At 47.8% G+C, this 20,551-nt stretch overlaps 1 protein-coding gene across 3 annotated transcripts in view; it reads left to right on the top strand.

Annotated features, from left to right (window-relative positions):
* Positions 1-20,551, top strand: part of RBM19 (RNA binding motif protein 19) — a 135,058-nt gene that overhangs the window by 8,330 nt on the left and 106,177 nt on the right. For all 3 annotated transcript variants that reach the window (XM_074973153.1, XM_074973154.1, XM_074973155.1), the window contains exons 2-15: positions 937-1,119; positions 2,211-2,342; positions 2,584-2,622; positions 3,238-3,460; positions 7,458-7,744; positions 9,721-9,801; positions 10,164-10,242; positions 11,134-11,205; positions 12,776-12,976; positions 14,762-14,892; positions 15,414-15,535; positions 16,099-16,195; positions 18,090-18,200; positions 19,630-19,830. In XM_074973153.1, the coding sequence (XP_074829254.1) occupies positions 937-1,119; positions 2,211-2,342; positions 2,584-2,622; positions 3,238-3,460; positions 7,458-7,744; positions 9,721-9,801; positions 10,164-10,242; positions 11,134-11,205; positions 12,776-12,976; positions 14,762-14,892; positions 15,414-15,535; positions 16,099-16,195; positions 18,090-18,200; positions 19,630-19,830 (1,959 nt within the window). The remainder of the gene's footprint in view (positions 1-936; positions 1,120-2,210; positions 2,343-2,583; positions 2,623-3,237; positions 3,461-7,457; positions 7,745-9,720; positions 9,802-10,163; positions 10,243-11,133; positions 11,206-12,775; positions 12,977-14,761; positions 14,893-15,413; positions 15,536-16,098; positions 16,196-18,089; positions 18,201-19,629; positions 19,831-20,551) is intronic.

Raw genomic sequence — 20,551 nt, 5'->3', positions numbered from 1 at the left:
GCCTAGAGCAAGAGGGCTTCATTGCCACTCGTGGTCTTCCACCCTCCTGAGTTACCTAGAGTAGTGCCCAGTGTCACCAACAACTGGGTGAGCATAGCCTTGCGTGGTGGCCCTATGTGCAGAGGAGGGTAGGATGTAGCCCCGGGGACGAGAGGTGAAGCGAGGGAAGGGTTCAACATGGGGAGGGATGGTTAGGGTCCGGGGGGGAGTAGAGGTAAACTGGGGGGTGCACTTGACGAGGAGGAGGAGGGAAGGTTACAGTCGGAGGGGTCCCATGTGGTGCGGCATGTGGGCTAAAGCCTTGGCGGGGGGCGGGGAGGGAGAGGCCAGTGTGGGGGGATATCCCATATTGGAGAAGGGCAAGGAGGGTTTGGGGCCAGGTTTAAGGTGAGTTCTTTGGGAGTAGGGCTGGAGGGACAAAGGCTAGGGGGTGCCCCTAAGTTGCAGGACTAGGGGGCACAATTTGGGGATTGCTCTGCTTTTTTGTTATGAAGGGTCTCACTCTCACTGACCATTATGCTAGGAACCTAACCCTGGTCAAGAGGGAGCTTACTTCTTAGGCTGAGTTATGGAAGTCATGTAGGGGTTGCTGTTTATTCTGAATCAGTGATATACTTGTGCTTTACAAGGCACCAAATACAGAGCCCCTGCTCTGAAGATCTTGCAATCTGACAGACAGATATAGAGACAACAGGACTGGCTTGCAAACTGAGAGGGAATTTGACTGTTATCAACATAACCTGTGCTTCAGTATTAGGGCGATAAGGGCTGCAGCAGTGGTGCATTGTGTTGTGTTTCTGAGGCATCATAAAGATGAAGTCCTAGTGTACTTCAACTGTGAGCTTTTCAGTGCAAAGACTTGTCTATAAACCACCTACCACCCTTTTGATGTGCTATAAATAATTTGCCTCCCTGGTGCCTGTCCTCTTTTTACAGATGAAGGAGGATCGCTTCCGGAAGCTGTTTGCAGCCTTTGGCACGCTGACTGATTGCAGCCTGAAATTCACCAAGGATGGCAAGTTCCGCAAGTTTGGATTTATCGGCTTTAAGTCCGAAGATGAAGCCAAAATGGCAATGAATCATTTCAACAAGAGTTTCATAGACATGGCCAGAATAACGGTGAGTTGGTCTTAAAATGAAATGTTTGTTTCTCTCTCTGGGAGAAGTTTGCCACTTGATATTATTTTACTCTTTAGGATGAACTAATTGTGTTTGTGTCTGTGCAGAGGAGGAGAGGAGGTTCACTAAACCCAGCTGGCTATATATACTTCAGTGGTGGAGTCTTGTTTGTGGGGTGATTATCAGGCATTCCAGTGACTTGTGTTAGTAATTATCCCTGCTGCTGTTCAGGGAGCCAGGTTTGCGTCCTAGTCTCTTGCTCCCCCACTGGCAAGGGCTAGGAGTACTGTGGAAGCTACACACTAAGGAAAGAGTCCTTTGCCCAGTGTCCAGCCTGAATAAGCAGGCCATGTGCTGGGCAAATATGTGGGAGATAAAATCCTCCCCTTCCTCTGTCCCCACAAGCTGCAGAGCAGCTATGGAGCTGTTGGCTACTTGGGCCCAGTGGCTGGAATATGTTCTCAGGCTCCATACAGGGGTTAGGAACAGGAGGATCTGCCGTGTGGGTGCTGCAACGTGATCAATATGGCATTCCCCCAGCATCCTATTTCCATGCACTCAGTGGGACCATACCAGTTCTTCTGCGAAGGGAGCCACTGCAGAGGTAGGGCATGATCTGCAGCATTTGATCTTCAAGCAGAGGAAGGCAGGTGAAAATCTTCTTAGTTTTGGTCAGGTTGATGGTAAGAGGAGCAGTCAGATTCAGGTGTGCAATACAAATGGAATTGGTTGTTAGTCTGCTCTATCCTTTGCTCCAGCAGTGCTGTTCCAGTGCTAGGCTGATTTAAAGTCTCAGATCTCTGGGCTGAAGTTGTGTACATGCTTCTTAAAGTTATTTAAGAAATTTACATTTTCTCTTGTTCTACGGAGACAATGCACTGGATGACAGTGGAGAACAGAACAGCTTGTTTGAGTATGTCCAGAAATGATTAATATAATTACAGACTTCCCTCCACTGAAGGGCCATAAACAGATGGTTCTGAATGGGCCCTTAGCATGGTAGTTTCTAAGTCTTTCTGCTTTAAATGCAACTGAAATAATAAAACGTAGGACCTGTTATAAGGGGCCTCCTTGTTGGTGTCTCTTTTCAGGTAGAGTTCTGTAAATCATTCGGTGACCCATCGAAACCCAGAGCTTGGAGCAAATACTCCCAGAAGCCTTCTGCACCAGAGAAACCCACCGATAAGCCCAAAACAAGTCCAGCTCCCACAGAGACAAAGAAAGTAAGTCATACTCGCTTTCCTCAGGTATGCAACATGTACATCAGTAACTTTGTCTGGGGAAGTGCACTCTGGTGGCTGCAGCAGGGGGTCTGGAATTCGGGGCTCCTGTGTCCTATTTTTGGTTTACCATTCGCTTGTGATCTTAGTGAGCACTTTCTGCCTTTTTCCCGATCTGTATAATGGGGTTCATGGCTATATCTTAGACAGGCTTTTCTGAACCATGTATGTTTTCTTCTTTCAGGATAAAAAGAAGAAAAATACAACAGGAAACTTAAAAGAGGTGAGTTGAGAAGAGCAGTGTGTGAGAATTGTTCATTTGAGAAGGGTTTGATATAGAAAGTATGGGTTAGAAATTGCTGAGTACTCTCTGAATTGATTCTGTTCTCGGAGCCAAGACTTCTGGGTTCTATTCCCAACTTGAGCAAGTCACTTGACCTTTCTGTGTCTCCGTTTCCTCATCTGTAAAATAGTGAACTTTGTAGGTTGTCTGTGTTGCGTGCTTAAAGTGCTTTGACATCCTCAGGTTAAAGGTGCTTCATAGAAGGGCAAAATACTTTATATCATTAAGAATTTCACTTGCTGCCTCAGAGTTACTGTCTGCACTTGTGTTTAATTGGTAGCATTTTAATTAGGAAGCAGTGCTTCTTCCAGAGCTGTTGATTCAGATGAGACAGATGGTTTAACTATGTCGTATCCTATAATACTGGATGTAAATTCGTGAATGGAGCGTAATTGTCCACATCTCATGGAAGGGAAATCAGCCCTGGCAGGCGAAAAGCAGACGCCCTCCCCTGAGATCTTACCTGCGAGGAATTACACAGTGGCCCTGATCTAAACTTGGCTACTTGCCCCTGTGTCTGTCTTCACTGCTCATGTGTGTGGTTTTTTCCAACAGCTGGAAGGAGATGAGGCATTCAGAGAATTTTTGGTGGTTCATCAAAAACGGACGCAAGTGGCCACATGGGCTAACGATACGTTGGCGGAGGAACCCAAGACAGGGAAATCAAAGCCAGCAGATGACTATCTGAACTTCGATTCGGATGAGTCAGAGGAGCTCAGCGAAGAGGAGGAGGGCAGGAGCAAATGCCACGAGGAGCAAGAAACCACAGGCACCAAAAGTAAATTTCTCCCTCTGCTCTGTTCATCCTTCTCTTCAGTGGTGTACTGATGTGGGGCCTGATCCTGCGGTGTGCCGAGCAGCTCCTGGAAAATGCTGTGTGCCCTCATATCCCACTGGAAGTGGTGGGAATTGCAATAGTTCAGCACCTCACAGGATCAAGCCCTGTATCCCAAAAGAGGAGATACAAACTGTGCAGTAACTATGGTTTCAGTGTGGGTAACAAAGGCTGAGACCCTCAGTCCCTCTCCACGGAGCCTGAACAATCTGAACTGTAGACTCCCTGGTTCGTCTGCCCAAGTGAATCTCTCCCATTCCCTGTCCACCTGGGATTCTGCAGCCACTCGGTTCTCAACCCTTTAATTAACCCTCTTGCTATGTTCTCCCTAACGTTCTTTCTGAAGGAGTGACATTTTTCCTGCTTTGTCTCAGACCCAAAGGCTTTTCAGAAAGTTTGGATAAGGCACTGAGCTGGAAGATGTAAGTTTCCATCTCTGGCTCTGCCAGTGACCTTCAGGGTGTCCTGGGACAAGTCACTTCCCTGTGCTTCATTTTCCCCTCCCCTTTGTCCATGTTGTCTATTTAAATTGTGAGCTCTTTGGGTCAGGGATTGTGCATGCATTCAGTACCTAACACAATATGGCTGGAATTTTGGTCAGAGCCTCTAGGTGCTACTGAAAATCATATAATTGACTGAACTGAACTCTTTTTAGGGGACATGTTTAAGTAACTATCACCGATTGAGGTGTCAGTAGAGAAGGTTTTGGAACAAACCTATACATTAAACAGTAATTAGTCACCAGAGTTCTGACGAAACTCAGATATGAAATTGCAGAACTACTAACTGTGGTATGTAACCTATCACTTAAATCAGTCTCTGCCAGAGGACTGGAGGATATCTAATGTGATCCCTATTTTTAAAAAACCTCCCGAAGCAATCATGGCAATTATAGGCTGGTAAACCTAACTTTAGTACCAGGCAAATTGGTTGAAACTATAGTAAAGAACAGAATGATCAGACACATAGATGAACACACTGTGTTGGGGAAGAGTCAACACAGCTTTTGTACAGGGAAATCATGCCTCACCAATCTATTAGAATTCTTTGAGGATGTCAACAAACATATGGACAAGGGTAATCCAATGAGCTTGGGCTTTTAGAAAGCCTTTGACAAGGTCTCTCACCAAAGGCTCTTAAGAAAATAAGCAGTCCTAGGATAAGAGGGAAGGTCCTCTCATGGATCAGTAACTGGTTAAAAGAAAGATAACAAAGTCTAGGAATAAATGCTCAGTTTTCACGGTGGAGAGATGTAAGTAGCGGGGTTTCCCAAGAATCTGTATTGAGACCAGTGCTGTTCAGCATATTCATAGATCTGGAAAAAAGGATAAACAGATGGCAAAATTTGTAGACAATACAAAATTACTCAAAATAGTTAAGGCAAAAGCTGACTGAGAACAGTTACAAAGTGACCTCACAAAACTGGGTGATTGGACAAGAAAATGGCAAATGAAATTAGGTGTTGATAAATGCAAAATAAAGCACATTGTAAAATATAATCCCAACTATACACACAAAATGATGAGGCCTAAATTAGCTGTTAACACTCAAGAAAGAGATCGCGGCGTCAAAAAGGCTAACAGAATGTTAGGAACCGTTAGGAAAAAGATTGATATTTTCTGTCGTCTTTTCTTAATGCCACTATATAAAGCCATGATATGCTCACACCTTGAATACTGTTTGCAATTCTGATCACCCCAACTCAAAAAAAGATATTAGAATTGGAAAAAAGTACAGAGACGGGCAACAAAAATTATTTGGGGGTGTGGAACAGCTTCCATATGAGGCGAGATTAAAGACTGGGACTGTTCATCTTAGAAAAGAGACAGCTAAGGAGGGATATGATAGAGGTCTTCACAGACATAAATGGAGTGGCGAAAGTGAATAAGGAAGAGTTATTTACCTCTTCACATAACACAAGAACCGGGGATCACCCAGTGATATTAATAGGCAGTGGGTTCAAAACAAACAAGGAAATACTTCTTCACACAACGCAAAGTCAACCTGTGAAACTTGTTACTGGGGATGTTGTGAAGGCCAAAAATAGAACTGGGTTCAAAAAAGAATTACCGTGTATACTTGTTCATAAGCCAAATAGTTTTGGTAAAAAAGTGACGCATCAAAGAGCAGGGGTCGGCTTATAAACAGGTCTACACCAAAATTTGATGATTTTAAACCCTATGAAACAGTTGAATTGAATATCTAATGCATTGTCGTTTTGTTTACCTGGAGCATCTGCAGGCATGGAGCCCTCAGTTCCCTGTGGCTGTGGTTCGCTGCTCCCATTGGCTGGGAACGGCGAACCACGGCCACAGATTGCTGAGGGGCTCCGTGCCTGTGAACGCTCCAGGTAAACAAAACCTCCTGACCCGCCAGCGGCTTACACTGACGGGCTGGGAGCCAAAGTTTGCCAACCGCTGAAATATAGGGTCGGCTTATGAAAGGGTCATACAGTTTTTGCTATTTTTACCTATCATCTTGGGGGGGTCGGCTTAGAAACGAACGGGCTGATGAACGAGTATATACAGTAGATAAGTTCTTGGAGGATAGGGCTATCGATGGCTATTAGCCAGGATGGTCAGGCATGCAGTCCCATTCCCTGAGGGTCTCTAAGCGTCTGACGGCCAGAACTGGACAACAGGGGATGGATTTCTCAGTTCTGTTCCCTCTGAAGCATCTGGCACTGGCCACTGTTGGAAGACAGGATACTTGGCTAGGTGGACCGGTCTGGCCGTTCTTATGCGCATTTTACAAATACCTGTGTCCCTTCTATTTTTTAAAGATTTCTCTTTGAATCTTGGCAAACTCAGAGGTGGTTAACGTTTTAAATATCAAGAGAGGACAAGAATAACAACCCCTAGCTCTTATCTAACGCTTTTCATCAGGAGATCTCAAAGCGCTTTACAAAGGAGGCTGATCTTGTTAGCCCCATTTTACAGATGGGGAAACTGGAGAAATGTAAGTCTCCAGTGAATCAATGAACAAATGCACATATATCCTGGCTGTGTACCGTGCTTCAGATTTCAGCTGAGAGTCTCATACTCGTCTGCCTATTGGTCTCCATTTGTAAACCAAACCCCAAAGTCAGCTCCTCTATAAGCTGTGCTCGCGGCTAGTCCATGCAAAACCGCACTTGTATTACTGTTATCATGGCTTCTTCCCTGCCATCCAATTCCACCTTTGTTCGCCTGTCACACCTTGTCCTAAGCTAAGACGAAGTTTTCTGGAGCAGGGCCTGTCTTATGCCTGTATAATGCCTAGCATGTCAGTGCCTTGGGTGCAGTTGTGATATGGATAACTAGTAATGAAGAACGCAATAACATGCAGAGCGTGGGTCTCCAGCGTAGCGTGTGTTTCCCTGTCCTTGTGTATTGCTGATCCAACTTTTTAAATAGCAGAGTGTTTTTAGTGCCAGAGAAAGGCCGACAGCCTGGAAAGCCAAAACCTTCTGTTGAGTCCTGTAGGGTGAGCGTTAGCAGAGTAGGATTCTCCCCAACAGTCACTTTGTACGGAAAACCCTCAATGGTAGGAGGGAGACATTCAGATCCGTGGCCTGTTTAGTCCCATCTGCTGAGAAAGTGTAATGCCAATAGCACGGGTGATTTTTGTGATGGGACCCCTCTCTGCTGGGAATCACCAGACCGTCTAATCAGTATCACCCAACAGCCCATCAGATAGTAACAGTTTCTCATCCTTACCAGCCGTGGCTGGATTTGATCATCTGACCCGAGAAGAGGAAAGGGGATGGTACTGGGATGGAAAACCTGAGCCATCCTCTGGTACCTCCTGTGTGTACAGGGTGTCTGCTCTTGCAGTAGCCCAGCTGGGCAAAAGGAATGTGGGGGCTCGTGCTGCTATGGGCCATTTCCCCTGCTGGGGAAAAGGGGTGTGTGTGTGTGCATGTGCAATATCTAATGCCCATCTCTCTCCTCTCTGGCAGTAAAGAAGAGCCCCAGAGAAAAGGCAGCTGCCAGGCCAGAGCTCTCTGATATGGACTACCTGAAATCTAAAGTGGTGAAAGATTCCTCGTCTTCCTCATCCGAGGAGGAGAGTGAGGAGGACCAGCTGGACAGCGAGCAGCATGAAGGGGGAAGCGAGGATGAGGAGAAGCCCAGCAGCTTGGAAACTATCGGTGCCCAGGTGCAAAAAGGGGCAGAGCTGGCAGGACATAGCAAAGGGCAGGGGACAGTGGTGGAGAGGAAGAAGACGAAAGGAGCAAAATTGGAGGTATAACCTAATTAGAGATGGGCCTGAATTGTAACCGTGGGTGCCAGCTCCCCTGCAGCTTGGCTCTGGATATGAACTTGGCAGCTGCAGTCCATCTCCATTCCTACAGGGAGAGATTTCCAAATCTAAAGGTCTGTGTCCTCCTGTCCCTCCCATAACACTGGGTTTGCAATGAATAATCACTGTATCTATTCTAAATAGATGTATTTGTAAGAGAGGGAGGATGGCCCGGTGACTAGGGACTTGGGAGACATGGGTTCACGTGCGTTCTCTGCATGGGATGCTGCCAGGAAACACAGGCATGAACGGGGACATCACAGGGAGAGGTGAGCAAGGTCCCCGTTCATTTGACAAATCTCATAAAGGCAAGCACCAGAGTTGCAGCCATTCAAGATGTAGCAGACACAGACGCAAAGTTTTGGGCCTGCGCCTGATTTTAGGCAAACCCAGATATAACACAGGGCATGGACTGTTTGTGTTTTGGGTTCAGTTCCCTTTTGTGCCACCGACTTCCTGTGCAAACTTGGGCAAGTCACTTAGTGTGTCTGGCTCAGTTCCTCTGCTGTACAATGGGGATAATAGTTGCCTACCTCACGGGGGTATTATGAGGTGCTCTGACAGTACAGTGGTGGGGGCCATATAAATACCTAGGCTTTTGTTTTGTATGTCTCCTTGTTTAGCATTTTGTTTCAAAGGGGCAGTTTTCCATAGTGCTGTCTCAAAATCAGTCCCCTGGGTGGTCAAGTTGTGGGACACCACATGAAGAAATGTGAAAGCAGATTAAATTATTTGACCATTGAAGGGAATGTAATGGTACGTTCCCTTACTGTTACATCCTTAGACACACATTAGGCTGGGTCAGATACTCTGAAGTCTTTGTGGATGTAGTTGGAGCCATCTTACCGGCTACCCTTGTCTAGTATGCCTTGTTAGTCACAGGATGCCCAGGGCATTGTACTACTAAATGGGAATATGTACAGGATTACTGCCCTTAGTACTGATTAATCCTGTGTTTTACTGTCTCACCCAGGTTACACTGTAACTGACTAGACATGCTAATCAAAACTTTGAAAAGTGGCTAGAGATTTTGGATGCCCAACTTGACAGACCTTGAAGAGGCCTGAATTTTAGAGGATGGGTGCTTGGTGCCCTCCAAAATTTGGAGCCCTTTAAGATGTCTCAGGTTGGCCCCGTGGAATCACCAGCTGTTTTATGAACACTGTGGCACCTATGACTTTGCCTGACTGTGGGGGCTCAGTCTCTAAGTACCTGAGCAAGGAACAGGCAGAAACTGGGAACTTGTTATACGCATGCAGTCTCAGCCCTTTGATCTTAAATAAGGCAGGAATCTCATGGAGTAACTGAGAGCTGCAGGCCAAACTAGGGCAGATGCTGTATATATGTGGGATCTGTTAGACCCACTGGAGGGCTGAAACCTCGAGGCTCTCTAAGGCAGGGCTTGAATAACCTACTGGCCTGCCAACTAGCCACATCTTCTTGTCAGAAGCTGATATAAAAGATGGGGTGGAGATCCAGGGGTAACCCATTTATGTGAATCCCAGCCCTCCCATCTCCAAGCTTCTGGGATTCCCTGATTGCTGTCCAGGGGCAGAAGGGGTGTTTGCCTTTCATATCCCATGTGTGCCCATCACTATAGTATTTCAGTGCCTAACTGAACGCTCTACCCCACCTCTGGCTGTTGGAAGGGCCGAAGCGCTGCCCCTCTCTGTTTCTGCCCTATCCAAGTCTCCTGACTCTGTATGTGAGGGGAGGGAGGGATTCCTCTGTTTCTCAGTCCTTTCCCCAGCCTCCTGCTTGCCGGTAAGACTAGCTCTGTGGCATCAGGCCTCTAACTCTCCCATCTTTACACTGTGCTGCCAGCCACGGTTGTCTGTTGGTCTGGAAACTGTTCCAGATTAAACCTCTTGCCAAGGATGACTTTTCAAATGTTGTTTCTCACTTTTTCCTCTGTCCAGCTGAAGAATCGGGCCAACCCTAATGCAGCTACCACGCCGTATACAGTGAAACTGCGTGGTGCCCCTTTCAGTGTTACTGAGGTATGTGCCCTGCCATCGCAGCCTTACTGCTCCCTCGTTTAGGGCTTAAATCGTGCTTGTAACAGGGAAGAGAACGATGGTCCTTGGATTCCCAAGGTCTAGCATTCAGCAGCCAGCAACTTAAACCATCATGTATTTTGCAGGGGCTTCTAGGTATCTGCAGGTTAAGGGGTTAGTTATGAGAATGGAATCTGGCTTGGTTTGTTCATACTGTAGAGGGTCCCTTGGACTCTGTCTGTCCCTGACTGTGTTTATGAAAGGTTTTTGTAGTGTCTACTCAGCATTCATAACCTTTACAAAAGTAGGCCTCCGAAATCTGCCTGACTTGCTAAAATTCTTGTTTTCCTCTTTTCTATTTGCAGCAAAACGTTCGAGAATTCCTCTTGCCCTTGAAGCCAGTGGCGATCAGGATTGCAAGAAACGTACATGGGAATAAGACAGGTACTGGCTGCGGGGGTTTGTGCATTGTGGGTGCAGGAGATAGCAGAGATATAGTTAGGAATGCTCTTTCCTGTGCCGGCCTTTGCTGTCTCCTGTACCTGTGATTCCAAATCACTACGAATTGCCCCATTTCTCATACATCAAGTTCCTTTGACTTGCTCCAATCGCCTTACCTTAGAATGGAGTTATGAGGCGTGACACTGTAAAAATGGTGCCCCTTGCCCTACAGCTCTGTTCCCTGTGTGCAATGAGCCACTTTGACTTGCTTTGCTGACCAGTGGGATTTACTGCTTTCTACAACTCCAAGCTCTGCAGAGTCAAATGGGAGATGGCTTCTGTTCTGGTTCATGCATCTTCTATAGAACTGTTAACCAAATTCCAGTTAGAGGTTCTTTACCTTGAGGTTCAGCTCTTAACCACACCTGGAACCGAGTTGGGTCATGGTTATTGGTGATGGTGCGTGGACCAGAAGGGACCCAAAATGAGTCCAGGGCTGGTAGTATATTTCCACTGTGCATTGTTTTCATAACCTTAGGGGGGTGCATCTTCTATCCCGTCGTTAGTTCGAGGTATGTTAAAGTGTATGGAACCCATGGGGTGTAGCTGCCAAATCAGTTTTAGACCATTTACCTGCACACAAGCAAGAACAAAAGTCATCTTAAACAATCATTTCTCTTTAATGAAAGATCCCTTCCTGTCTGAAATCTGATTGTTGTTTTCAGCCCAGAGTCAATTTGTAATGGGAGATAAACACGTGTCTATGGAGATCTAATACAGAAAAAGCTGGCATCATTAGGTTGTGCTTAACTGGCTAGTTAGTGCCAGTGTGTGTGTACATACAAGCATCCGTATAACCCTTGTGATGCTCAGTTGAACCTGATTTCCTTCCAGGTTACGTCTTCGTTGATTTCAGCGGCGAGGAGGAAGTACAGAAAGCCTTGAAACAAAACAAGGAATACATGGGTAAGGGCAGCTTGTAGGTCCTTGTTACCGACCCTGATGGGTCTGTAGGTGTTGTGATGCTCTGCTGTAGGCCCTGTTTGCTGCTAAAGTGTCAAGTGGATTCTGGTCTGTCTCTTAATTTTGCTCTGGCAGGAAATGATGTTGATCACGCTCGCAGGCCAAAAGCAAAGAGCAGCATGATCTACAACCCTGACTCTGCAAAAAAGAACAGGAGTACTTGTGGCACCTTAGAGATTAACAAATTTATTTGAGCATAAGCTTCCATTCTATGCATCCAATGAAGTGGGCTGTAGCCCACGAAAGCTTATGCTCAAATAAATTTGTTAGTCTCTAAGGTGCCACAAGTATTCCTGTTCTTTTTTGCAGATACAGACTAACACGGCTGCTACTCTGAACCCTGACTCTGTTACTCAAATTCATTAAAGAACCGAATGCTAAACTGTCACAACCTAACCAAGTAGTATGGGGTTGGGAGAGCAGGGAGTGTCATAAATAACCTGTTGGTATTGGCTGAAAGCTGTCGTCCTCTGCTGACTGGCTGGCTCTGTGAACCAAGTTGGTGGATTTCAGTCCAGTAGCCACATCACAAAACCCACCCTCTCAGTTGGGAGTCTGAGCAGAGAGGTCAAGGGATTGGCAGAGTCTTGGGGAGTCTTCCCGTTCCTGCCCAAAAAGTCCCACCATGGCAATGTGAATGAAGCTTGCTGTGCGGCAGCCTATGCTGTATCTGTGTCTCTGGCTGTATGGCGAGCTCTGACCTGTCAGTGTAGCACCTTTCACCCGCACTAACCCTCCTGCAAGAAACCTTCTGGGGAGCAGTCCTGATCTTGGGATCTCTGCTGTGCAGGCCGAATGCCACAAGCTGGCTCTCAAAGTCACTTCTCTGGTATCTTCAAAAACTTCAGTGCTCTATGATCAGAAGCAGTGGGCAAGAAATGAGGAATTCTGTCTCTCATACAAAATGACACTGAGATGAGCACCGTAGAAGCAGCTACAGTAGAACTGACTTGTTGACATGCAGCACTTTTGTAGCTTCTGGTGTTAGGCCAAAGCTCCATTATGCACTTGGGAGAAGTGTCTTGGTCTTTCCATTTGTCTTAAACCATGATTTAAACCTGGCTGGGATGGCACAGTGGGTTAGTGCTGGAGCCCTGTGTTCAAATCCTGCTCTTATCCCAGTCCTCAATGAAAGCCGGTCCTATATTGCAAAACCATTATTGTGTGGAAGCAATAGGACTGGAATGGAGAGGGGTCGTGAGAACTGGAATGCGCTGCCCTGACTCTGTGAGGTGTCTAGCCAGTGGTGTTGCTTTCATTTTGATGAGCACCATGCTCTCCCCAAAACATCATTAACCTTCTTCTCACAGAGATGGGGTGGGCTGCATTCATGGGGGTGTGGGGGGTGGTATTCCACAGGCGGTCAGTGGAGTTTTGCCAGCTTACATTGTCAGTAAATTTGGCCCAGTATCTTTAGAAATGACCATATATTTTAATTATCTAGACTCAGGTCTGGTTGAGGCCTTTGGAAGTGCCTGAGATGTAAGGTTCCCCTCTGTGTTGTGTGTGGCAGGTGGGCGCTACATTGAGGTGTTCCGAGAGGAGAGTGGGCTGAAGATGAAGCTCACCCGGAAGGGTGAAGATCAGCCCTGGCAAAGGAGGAAGAAGGATGATGAGGAAGAGGAGGACCTCTCTGAGTCAGGAAGGCTCTTTGTCAGGAATCTCCCTTACACTAGCACTGAGGAGGACTTGGAGCAAATATTTTCCAAATATGGTAGGGAATGGAGCTCCAGTGAGCTTCCTGTTTCCCCCCAGAAATCTGAGGGTTAATCATCTTGCCTGGCTGTAAATGCTCATTTGGATGCCAGGGAAAGAGAAGGCTGTGGCACTCTCTTAGCCTGCAGATGCCCAGATACTAAGGGATGGGCACAATTTTAAGACTAAATCTTTACAACTGGAACCCATTTCAAAACTCATGGTTATGTTTGACCTTCTGGTTTGCAATCTCTGTATGGAGGCCAGCTATAGAGGAGGCCAGCTCGGCTGAATTCCCTTCCACCTCCAGGACATCTCCTAGCTCAGGGCTGAGTAGGATTTATGGAGCCCCAGTGTGCCACTGGAAGAGAAAAGATTGGGTGGTGAACTGCCTCCCCTTCTGGCCCCGGATAGATCTGGCTGGCTTGTTTCCCTGCAGAAAAATGACTTTCTGAAGGGGAAACAAAGGGAAGCCATAAGAGCTGTCATGCGACTTTTTCCAGCCGTATGTTTTGGGTGCCCAGGGCAGCTGACAGAAAGGTAAATCACTGTGGGGCAGGAGGCGGGACTGGGGAAGACCCGGCTGGTGGCTCCTACCCTGCGCTGGGCTCAGCTGCTAGTCCGGACTGGGCTGGGGAGGACAGGACTTCCTCTTCCCCTGCATGGCAGACCCACCACCAGATTTCTCCCCTGGTTGCAGGAAGCTCTGCAACCCCCCACCCCCACCCCTTCCTGCACCCATCACGCCTCAGCTGCAGGGGGGAGGATCCCTGTACAGGGAGCTGCACCCGCATCCGTCCAACCCCTGTGCATCCAGACCCCCTCACACCCAGACCCTCCTGCTAAGCCTCACCCCCCCGAGCCCCACTCCACCTGCACCCACACCCCTACCCCACTGAGCCCCAACCAGTTGCACCTGGATCTGCACCCCACTGAATCCCACCCCCCCAGCATCTGGACCCCCCACTGAGCCCCCCACACCCAGACCTCCCTGCTGAGCCCTATCCCCCCTACACCTAGAGCACCCCTCCCAAACACCTTCACCTGGACCCTCCAGCAGAGTCCCATTACCATTGCAACCAAAAAAACACAACAAGCCGCTGTGTATCCAGGTTCCCCCCCCCCCCCCCGTACTCGGATCCCCCACTGAGCCGCCTGTACCCAGATTGCCCCAAACAGAACCATCTCAACCCACACCTGGATTCCCCCCTACTAAGTCCCTCCACACTTGGATCCTGCCTTGCTGAGCCTGCCTGCCCACACTTGGATCCTGCCTGCCTGCCTGGTGCACCTCGCGAGGAGGGGCAGGGCCCTGGGGTGTTTCTGGGGCAGGCCTGGTCCTTGCGCTATGTCGGTTGGGTGCAGCCTCACCGCTGAGTCCGTGTCCTGGGAGAGTGGGGGTGGAGATGTACAGTGATCTCCCACCTCTGTGCAGCCGGTGGCCTGTGCTCCCCAATGCCATGCTGGAGCCTCCACATTTATTTGACAAATAAAATTTGCAGAATTTTAAAATATTATGTGCAGAATTTTTAATTTTTGACACAGAATACCCTCAGGAGTAGGATGTGGGGGAAGTTGGTATTAGGGTTGGTATTACTGTGCCAACTTGGTAAATAAAGGTTTCGGTATCCATGCAGACAACCCTTGAGCAGGCCCAGATTCTCTCCTTGCACGTGCTAAGCTGACCCAATGCTCATGGCTTCGTTCCATCAGCTGGGCTCCTACAGAAGACACCAGCTCAGAACCCTGCTCTGCAGTGCCTGAGAAGGGGGTATATCTCATGGAAAGGATTTGCCTTTTGCAGGTCCCCTGTCAGAGATCCATTTCCCCATAGACAGTCTGACCAAGAAACCCAAGGGATTTGCCTTCATCACCTACATGATCCCTGAGCATGCAGTGAAGGCCTTTGCAGAAGTGGATGGGCAGGTGTTTCAGGTACAATGACTCTGACTCGCCTGCATGGTTAGGTTGAGGGGGAGGGGATGTTCGATCATAGGGATTATTGCCAGAAGGTCAAATGCTTGTGGTGGTCCCACTGTGCACTGCTAATTGGGATGCCTGATGTCCTCAGTGTGTTGAGGAATAGAGTGCTGTTAAGATGGGAAGTGCTAGGCCAGCGGTGTAGCAGCACCAGTTTGCGTGGGCCAGTGGGTTCAGAAAACTCCGGCCTGCTCTTAGCACGGTGCCGTGCAGAGATCACCAGAGGGAAAGAGTTTGGAGTTTGTTGCTCTTTCCAACTCCCTGTTGGGTTGCTCTGGTGAGTTGCATTGATGCCAGCCTGGAGCAGCAGAGAAGGAAGGGGAGGTCCTCCCAGGTCAGCTTGAAAGGCCATTGTGGGAGGAAGTTGCATGGCAGTGCTGCACTGACGGTAGTTCATCTTACCTTGAGGCAGCGAGACTCTTTCTTTTGTGAATGTGGATTCAGAGGCACTAGCTCCTATACTCTCTGTCTCCTAGGGCAGGATGCTGCATGTGTTACCCTCCACTGTAAAGAAGGAAGAAGGGGAGAACCTAGATGCTGAAGGATCCTCTTCCTACAAGAAGCAGAAAGAGTCCAAGGACAAAGCAAACAGTGCCAGGTACAGAGGGGGGCAGTGTCACACAGCAGGATCCTTTTGTTTTAATATGGCACTAACTGCAGAATTCCCCTTTGGGACCAGACTTGAAATGTGTGCGGCTTCTCTAGGGCGTGTATTAAGGAACAAGGCCAGTCAAATTACTGTTATGTTGCCCCTTCCTTGACTCTAATGTCCTGGCATCTTCTCTCTTTCTGTCCTCGGCTCATCCAAAGAACCGGGATCTTTTTTTGGCTCATCCAAGTTGCCTTACCAGATCAGTCCTTCTAATCCAGTATCCTAACTCCAGCAGTGGCAGGCTAAACAGAGCCCAGTCAATGCTCTGTAACTGTTTAGGAGTGAAGAATGTCCTATTCCACTGAAATGCAGCCTCTCTGTTTTCTCTCCCACTACTTACAACCCACTTGCTCCCCCATCCTCCTCTACCCTTCCTCCCATTCAGTTTGTGATCCTTGTTGGCCCGCTGAGCGTATCTTTTCTGTGTCGCTCTGAGGCAGATGCCAGTTGGAAGGTGTGAACGATCTTAGATTTAGGCCTCATTTTATTTTCTCTTCCTCCCCCTCTAGCTCTCACAACTGGAACGCACTGTTCATGGGCACGAACGCTGTGGTGGATGCAATCGCACAGAAGTACAATGCCACCAAGAGCCAAGTGCTTGATCACGTGAGTTGGATTCTAGCTGGGAAGCATCGTTTCAGTCCATGGATGGAAGCATGTGGGCCTGCAGCTTAAAGGCTGCTGCTTTGGGTGTCTTTCTTAGAAAGCTCTTAGCACGCTTCTTGGTACCATGAACTAAGTTTCCCTTAGTACATGTGTGCGTGGAATGGCTCTTAACTCGGCACTAACAGCTAGATGTGGGCGGTATCTGGGAGTTCATCTGAATGGGGGGTCACTTGTAGAGTGCTAAATGAAATACAAGGTGTATATCCAGGCACCTGGGTCATCCAAGGCAGCTCTTTTTACTTAGCAGTTCCCAATGTTCCTTCCCGTTCTTTGGTGCGGGGGTTTCAGTAGCGCTCAGCATTGGCCTAATGCTGCTCCCATTGAAGCCAATGGGAGTTTTCATTGAGGTCGATGGGAAGCCAAGTTAGGGGGATGCTTGGTGCTTTCGAAAATCCCGCTGTGAGTGATAAGTGGGAGGCTGCAGCAGGGCGCCAGGCAGGTCCCAGTGGTGAACAGGGGTAACAGGCAAACTTGGGCCAGGTGGATCAGACTCTGGTTCAGGAAGCAGGAGCCCCCTCTCTCAAGCAGGTAGCATGTGGTTTCTACCCTCATCTCTAGGCTAAATGAGGACATATTGGGGAGGAGTTAATGAGTCTTACAGTGGGTGTCTCAGGCTTTAAAAGGAGCAAGTTTTTCACAAAAATCATTCCTGGCTCTGCCTGCATAATTGGAGCAGTATTCACATGTGCCAGCCTTTCACCTCGGAAGAGTTGCATTATAGCCCACTGAGATCAGAAGTGACATGCGTGTGAAGTATCCACCTCATTACTATGGACCAGTGGTACCAAACACCCAGTGGCTGGGCTGGGTCTGATCCCTGTATGCACATTGTCCAAATCACGTGACTTGCATTCTGGAGAATCTGACTGCTTTTATTTAATACACAAGTAGCTCCTAGCTCTTGTGTGAAGAAAGCCTGTTGGATGTGATTGATGTAATGTTGGTTTAGGCAGCATGGCACAGATTTGAAGGTGTGCCTTGCTCAAGTCACTATAGTCACGTGTTAACTCTGAAGCCTAACGAGAGATCAAAGGGCAGATATTCAGATAATTTAAGTGCACAAGTATAGTAGAATCTCTTTTTGAACTAATTGAGGGTTGAGGAGTTCATAAAACTGAAGATCTCAGTTACAGTTCGTACAGTACATAGGTTGCGGTGTGGCACACTGCATCACTTGTTCAAAGCACTGCAAAGCAATTTTCAGTGCATTGAAGGCCTCAGAATGTGAGGGGATGTCGACTTGTTCTTCATTAACATCACTTTTGTTGTGTGATAATTTTTTTGTTTGTTTTTTGTTTCCCTTGTGGGGAGAACATGGTTCCTACAACTGGTCATTCGTAACACTGGTGTTCATAAAATCCACGCTGTACTGTCTGTGCCTAATTTGCTTCACAATTACTGCAGTTGTGTGCTCATAACTACACACAACTGGTCAAGTAGACACCAGCTGAAATAGCTGTGGTCCTAAAACTACCCTGCATAACACTTTACTGCTTCATTCAGCACCATTCTTTTCACTAGCTGAGGATTGAATTATGCCCTCAGTTACAAGGGGTGGAGTTCCCATGGGAGTTACATGTGCATAACAGCAGGAATTTGGACCTAAAAGCTTAGGTATGGCCTACGAGTCATCAGCTAACCTCAGGGTGACGTTCTGGCTTGACTGAAGTCAACGGAGCCAAGATCTCACCCTCTGTCTGTATGCAAACCTCCAGTTGGGCCAGAGTCTGAGTGGTGTGGGTGTTACTCTGGTTTAGGCCTGTTATTACCAGCGTAGTTTATGCTCCTGACTTTGTCACTCTTTGGATTTAACCACTGTTGCTCTCATTTGCAGGAAGGCAAAGGCAGCGTGGCCGTGAGGGTAGCTCTGGGCGAAACCCAGCTAGTCCAGGACGTCCGCCGGTTCCTGATCGACAATGGAGTCAGCCTGGATTCCTTCAGTCAGGTGAGGCACTTCAGTAGCTCTGGCTCAGCAGAAACCCTGCTCGCTGCAGCAGCAGATGGCTTATTTCTTCTCACCTTAGTATCTGGGTGTTCAGGAGAGAGTGATGCAGGCTGATGGTGTGGGGGTGCTCTCTATGTCAGGTTGGGTCACTCATCTATAAATACTTGAACGGTGAACAGCAGAGAGAATGGTCTGTAAGTTAGCAGTCTGCTCCTGGCTTAGTGGGCAAGCTGGGTGCTACGAGGATTGGGAACATTGGCCTTTCAGCTCTCTTGATCACGTGGTGCGCAACACACACGAAATTTGAGGCTCTTTTCACGCTTGTCATCCCATTGGTTCCTGGTGCTTAGTCCTTACAGTGCCATGGCTGGATGCAGAGGAAAACCTTAAACCTTGGAGTCGGTGGCACTAGGATTTGGGATGTTTCTTCTCCAGCTGCCAGGAAAGGTGAACACATTTGACCTGGCTCCTTTCACCCTCTTACTTATTTGCAGCCATCTGTCTCTAGAAATCCCCCTTCAGGGCTTTTCAGTCTGCTTGTGTTCTCCTCTTGGAGGTCTGCAGATCCATCAGAAGCCTCAGGTCAATCTCAATGAGATTCTGAGAAGCTTGAGTATAAAAATGTGAACTACAAAGTCCCTACTCCATTTTTTTCCCCCGGTTTTCCATTTCGCAAATATGGATTTTTTGTTTTATTATTTTTTTGGGGGGGCCCAGTTTTGAGTAGAGTAGTAAAAGCCATGTCTGAAATTGGTGCTAGGCTAGAAGAACTTGCACGGCATCTTTGCATGCTAACCATCCCTGTGCACAGACCTCCTCAGCACAGCTCTGGGGATAGGGTTTGCTGGCTGACGGCTGGTGCAGGACCAGCTGAATGATCACAGCTTATTAATAGTTCTCATCCTTCCGTCCCAGCCCTTAATATCCATATGTAAGTGTTAAATAAGTCAATTTAGGGTTATGTATTATCTTCTCCCCACCCAAGTATCTCAAATGATGGGGGTTTGATCCTGATCCCCTCACCTCTCATTGAAGTCAGTTGCTGAGATTGCTCAGCACCTTACAGTATTGAACCCTAAATGTGCAGGAGTAGATTCACCCAAAACAGAAATGTGCCCAGCCTGGAGTGGGACATGGCAGCTGTTTGAATGCACGCAGCAATACGAAGCTAGCTGAACTGAAAATGGAGAACAGCAGTGGGTGTGGATGTATTGTATGTTGGGAACTGATGCCTGGCCCCGTGAGTGAATGGAGTTTGTCCACTGGGGCTGCATTTCAAATGGCAGGAAGGGAATTTTACACAGCTCTTTGTGGGTTTGCAGTGTATCCTGGAAGCATATAAAATGGAGCAGGGGGGCCCCCAAAGTCTCAGACCCCTTATAAGAATCCTCCTCTGTATTTTTCTCCCCACACACACACACCTTTTCAGGCTGCTGGAGAGCGGAGTAAAACTGTGATCCTAGTTAAGAACCTCCCTGCCGGCACTAAAGTGGTGGAGCTGGAGGAGGTCTTTGGCCCATATGGCAGCCTCGGGCGAGTGCTGCTCCCAGAAGGAGGGATCACAGCCATTGTGGAATTCTTGGAGCCCACAGAAGCCAAGCGAGCCTTCACCAAGCTGGCCTACTCCAAGGTAAGCATGGGGATGGCAACATGTGTCGTCTAATGTGGAACTGTCACTTCGGGAGAGGAGATCCAGGCTAGGCAGGCTAATGCAAATCCGCCCTCTTCTCTGTCCCGGTGTTGGCACTTTGAGAAGCCAGGTAGGAATAATTTGATCAGGTATCAATATCTTAAAGCCTCAGATGTAATCATTAGTAATCAAATTCAAATTCAAAAGGGTTCAAGTTCTTGCTTAATGTGGAGGGGCTGAAAGAAACAATCTCTAGAAGTGGGGAGAAGGTCAGGGCATTTTTAGGAGAATAAAATCCCCCCATGTTGCTATTTCCTGGTCCTTCGGTGTCGTTCAAACTCAGCCCTAGAGAATGCTCCTGAACCCCCAGTGAGAACACGCCCTGCGGGGAGAGCATGCAGCTGTGGCTTTTAACCTCCAGGCAGCTCCCATCTCCTGTAATATGTCCCTTGAGAAGGTAGAGCTGAGATTTGAATGTATGTTCTCCCCCACCCCCTCGCATCCGCAAAGTCACTTCTCCCCTGCTGTCATAAATATAAAGGGAAGGGTAAACCCCTTTAAAATCCCTCCTGGCCAGAGGAAATCTCCTCTCACCTGTAAAGGGTTAAGAAGCTAAAGGTAACCTCGCTGGCACCTGACCAAAATGACCAATGAGGAGACAAGATACTTTCAAAAGCTGGGAGGAGGGAGAGAAACAAAGGGTATGTGTGTCTGTCTATAT

The sequence above is a fragment of the Natator depressus genome, chromosome 15 (assembly GCF_965152275.1).
Source record: "Natator depressus isolate rNatDep1 chromosome 15, rNatDep2.hap1, whole genome shotgun sequence".
Taxonomy (NCBI): domain Eukaryota; kingdom Metazoa; phylum Chordata; order Testudines; family Cheloniidae; genus Natator; species Natator depressus.
This window is presented reverse-complemented; position numbering and strand designations above follow the sequence as displayed.